Genomic DNA, 4,827 nt, shown 5'->3' with positions numbered 1-4,827 from the left:
GTCAGCGACCAGTCGATCTGGCCGGATTCCATATCCGGTGTTTGTACGCTGAGCTGAGCAAACAGCAGACGCCATTATTCCACAGAGCGACCCCTCCGAGCCAATCTGGGTGCTCTGATCGCCCGGGCGATGAATTCTGACAACACAAGCTGTTATGAAATAAAAACAAAACAAAACAAAACAACACAAAAAAGGTTGAGCGCTGGTTACTGACACCATTCTTCACATCTTGCCAAGAGCTGCGAAAAAAATCCCAGTTTGTGTCACGAGGCAAGCAAGACGAACGAGCCATACTTGAAACGTTTGACTTTATTAAAAGCCAGCGATCGCCGAGATGAGAAGGAAAGGTGATAGCAAACACACGCCCTGTCTCACACCAGTCTCGATGTCAAAGCTGTCAGTGAGCTGTTCAGAGCTAATTATACATGTTTCGCAAGTTCTAGCACTCGTGGATAAAGCGCTTATTCCGCCCCCCGCCCGGCACACACAAAAACCCTCACAAACAACGACCCCCCCCCCCAACAAAACAAAACAGAAATAACAAAAAAATCAACAACAAAAAAAAACAACAAAAAATCCTTTCAACTCGCTCGAGTGAGTAAACAGCGAGCGACGACAATTACACAGGTGAACGGACACATGACACAGCACAGCTACACGACACACTGAACGACACACACACACACGCCGAGACAGGTGGAACAACAAGTGAGCAGAGACGCAGCAAAGAGAAATGCCATCACAGTGAGTTACTCTGAAAGGAAGTAGAAAGAGCAGAGCAGACCATACCAGAACGCCTGCAAACCACCTGCTCAGAAAAAAAATGAATAGTATGGAAAAGTGGTATTACAGAACTGCTACGAGAACCTCTTTTTTTTATAAAATTGCAGTTTTTCACGCCTCCATTGACACAATATTCATTATTTTAGGAGGAGGTGGGCTTCGGCCCAGCCTTTCAGGACCAACCCGGACTGAGAAGGATACAGCATCCAAGCAGAAAGACCGAGATACTCGATTGAAAAAAAAAATTCCACTCGGGAATCGAGCTCGTGTTTTCTGCAAAGCGCCTAAGCACTACACCACAGGCATTGGTTGAGAACGAACTCGTGTCTTCTGCGAAGCACCTAACCACTTCACCACAGACACTGGTTGAGAACCTCTGATGATAGACAAACAAACGAAAAGTAACCCAAGAAAAACTGTAAGGAAAATCTATAATATTTCGCCCTTCTCTTCCATATTTTCACAGACGGTTCTGAGGTATGTCTGAAGAGGGTTCGATTATTTTTCTATGCATCTAAAATTCTGTCAGGAAAAAAGGCATTCATTAGCGTCTGGGTTATGTCTGCCTGCAAAAGTTTTCTCAACTGTTCACAATTTAATCCAACCTCCCCTTTTCCACCCCAAATACCCCCCCCCCCCCCCTTTTTCTACCCAAACTACCCCTCCTCCCACCACCAAAAAAACCAAACAAAATAAAACGAAATCGCCCCCGACCCCAACATCTTTTCTCTGAAAGCGTAATAAAATATAAACAGACGTATGGAAACAAAGGGGCAAATCAACACACACAGACACACACACACGCACACACACACACACAGAGAGAGAGAGAGAGAGAGAGAGAGAGAGAGAGAGAGAGAGAGAGAGAGAGAGAGAGAGAGAGAGAGAGAGAGAGAGAGAGAGAGAGAGAGAGAGAGAGAGAGAGTTGGTGTTTCAGCACGTAAGACATGTCTTTAATGTCTTTTCTTGTGGCGTGTGCGTGTGAGAACACATGAACTTTTTTAACACCGTTGCGTTGTCATTATAAATGACCTAGACATATTTTGTCGGAAATGTTCTAAGCCTACAAAGAAAAATTTCCCAGGAAAGAGGAAAAACTCCCGTTCATTCCTTAAACAGTTATAGAATCTGCTCACAGTGCGTATCTTTTCTTGTTTTTTTAAAAACATTTACAATTATTATTTGAATGTTGTGAGAATATTTCTCGAGTACGTGCAAACGATACATCGTTCTGTCATTGTCACTGTCATCATCCAACAATAAAAATTGTCATCATTGTAAGTATCATCGTTCAGCAATAAAGACTGTCATTATCATTGACCAATATTATAGATTGTCATGGTCCCTATCATTGTCATTATCATCGCCCTGTCATTGTCATTATTATCCGCCTGTCATTGTCATTATCATCCGCCTGTCATAGTCACTGCCATCATCCAACAATAAACATTGTCATTGTAATCGTCCAACAATAAAGACTGTCATTGTCATTGTCACTATCAACGTCCTGTCACTGTCATTATCATCCTCCTGTCATTGTCATTATCATCATCCAATAATAAACATTGTAATTGTAATCGTCCAACAATAAAGATTGTCATTGTCATTGTCACTATCAACGTCCTGTCACTGTCATTATCATCCTCCTGTCATTGTCATTATCATCATCCAACAATAAACATTGTCATTGTAATCGTCCAACTATAAAGACTGTCATAGTCATCACCATCGTTCTGTCATTATCATTACCATCGTTCTGTCATTGTCATTATCATCGTCCTGTCATTGTCATTAGAATCGTCCTGTCATTGTCATCACCATCGTCCTGTCATTGTCATTATCATCGTCCTGTCATTGTCATCACCATCGTCCTGTCATTATTATCATCGTCCTGTCATTGTCATCATCCTGTCATTGTCATTATCAGCGTCCTGTCATTGTCATCACCATCGTCCAACAATAAAGACTGTCCTGTCATTATGATCACCATCGTCCTACAATAAAGACTGTCATAGTTATCAGCATCGTCCAACAATAAACATTGTCACAGTCATCCCCATCGCCCACCCCGTGGAGCGATCACTCACCTTGGGCCGGGTGTCCACCACGTACATGTACTCGGACTTGGGGTTGGACTTGAGGATGGCCTCCAGCATCTGCTCGTCCTCCACACAGCGCGCAGAGAAGCCAGAGAGAGGCTGGCTACACCGGGTCAAGGCCGCCTGGTACAGGGGAAACACGTGGATTAAAGTGAAATGGTAGACGTTTTTAAAAACAAAAACAATTTTTAGTAAGAGTTTTACAGCACTTGCAACACAATAAGGTCATATAAGTGCCGAAGATTAGAGATGTTACAAGAGAGTAACAAACATAAAAAAAGAAATAGGAGAGATCAGGACGATAGACGTTGGATAGGAAAGAAGGAGAAAAGCACACCAGAGTGCCCGCCAACCACCCACTTGGTAGAGGTTTATCGCTCGCCCCTGTCAACACTTTGCTTAACCACGGTATAATTTTTCATGTTTAGATGGAATTTTTCCCCCCGGATCCCCTGAAATGCGTAATACGGTATACACGCAACATGTTCATGAAGAGGCAAAGGCGGTGTCAAGGTGAAAGAGGAAGTAGTTTATATATTTATTTAACAGAGACTCGAACCCCCAAAACCCGCAATCTCACGATTACAGGTCTAGTAGCCTCCTAACCACAAGACTACCAACGGTACATGTTCAGGAGTGCATGTGCATATAAAGGGTAAAAGTTATTCCCCCCATCCGATCCGGACATTGGGGATTGTCTTGTTTGTGAGACAACTTCCTGGGCCTTCGGCATTTTGTGGTAGGGTGGCCAGTTCCTTTCCACACCGCCTTTACTTCCCCAACTCGAAGTCCGGTACCCATTACCGCTGGATGGGCAGGAGGGGCCGAAAAATAATCCGTGTCCGAACCGAGGCTCGAACCCGGACTTTCCGCTTCGGAGATGAGCGCACTAACCGCTCCGCCACCGCACTCTCCATACCTATGATATGAAGGGCACAAGGGGAAAACAAAAGACGTACGTTTTTTAAAAAGAATTTGAGTTGTGACGTGGGTTGAAAAGTGTTTACACACCTATACCGGTCCCTTTACGTGTCCAGGGCTAAGACCTGATGAGTCTCCCAATGTCAGGCTTGGAAAATAAGCTACACTGTTGAAAAACGTAGACTGTCAACCATTTCATTTTTGTTTTTCTCAAGAAGCCAAAGAGCGACATCCCAAGTTTTTTCCCTCGCGCCCTTCATATGTTTTAGTTTTAGTTATAGCAAGGGGTTTACGGCATTTGCGACACAAATAGGTCATATAAGTGCCAGAGATTAAATGCATTTTGAGAGTAACATACAAAGAAAAAAAAAAAAGAGGAAACGATATATATATATTTCATCACACCAGAGCGCCCGCCAACCACCAACTGCGCTCATGCACGCATGGGTTTCGTGATAAATTTGAAAAAAAGAAAGTGTTGTAAAGGGGGGGGGGGGGTTCAAGTTTGTTTATTTGAGTGGAGTGCAGTAGATAGACAAACTAAAGGTCATTCGGTGCAAGGAAAAAGTAGGAAGGATAGATAAAATAACAATTATGGAAGGAACATAAAAAGTAGGGTCTGTCGTGTATCTTACTTAAGAGAAGCACGTCGACGAGATAACGGTCATTTGGTGCATGCAAAGGGCAAGACAGACACAAACAAACAACAAAAGGAAAATAAAAACAAAGGATCTACCAGTGATGCCATCTAACCCACCCGGGAAAGAAAAAAAGAAAAAGTGAAAAGGTGAGAAGAGGACAGAGGACAGAAAGACAGCCAGGAAAGGGGAAAAAAACCCAAAAAGGAGGGGAAATCGAATTAGCCGTAGAGGCCGGCACACTCCGGGCACACCCAAACACTCTTTCCATCTTTGTTCACATGTGTGGCATCGCGGTGAAATCAGGTGCTCGTCAAAATAAGGAAATCCAAGAAACTGGCATATTTCCATCAATGACGCAATTAAAATTTTTCTTTTTGGGGGGG

General features: G+C 43.4%; 1 protein-coding gene across 1 annotated transcript in view; it reads right to left on the bottom strand.

Moving 5' to 3' along the window:
- Positions 1 to 3,005, bottom strand: part of LOC101848623 (myotubularin-related protein 6) — a gene marked incomplete at its 5' end in the record, with an annotated part of 38,158 nt that extends 35,153 nt beyond the window's left edge. Inside the window, 1 exon segment of the mRNA XM_005111076.2 lies at positions 2,871 to 3,005. Within this exon segment, the coding sequence (XP_005111133.2) occupies positions 2,871 to 3,005 (135 nt within the window).
- Positions 3,006 to 4,827: the final 1,822 nt, after the last annotated feature.

Source organism: Aplysia californica, unplaced genomic scaffold (assembly GCF_000002075.1).
Source record: "Aplysia californica isolate F4 #8 unplaced genomic scaffold, AplCal3.0 scaffold00999, whole genome shotgun sequence".
NCBI lineage: Eukaryota > Metazoa > Mollusca > Gastropoda > Aplysiida > Aplysiidae > Aplysia > Aplysia californica.
Note: the sequence above shows the minus strand (reverse complement) of the source record. Positions and strands in the feature narration are given on the sequence as shown.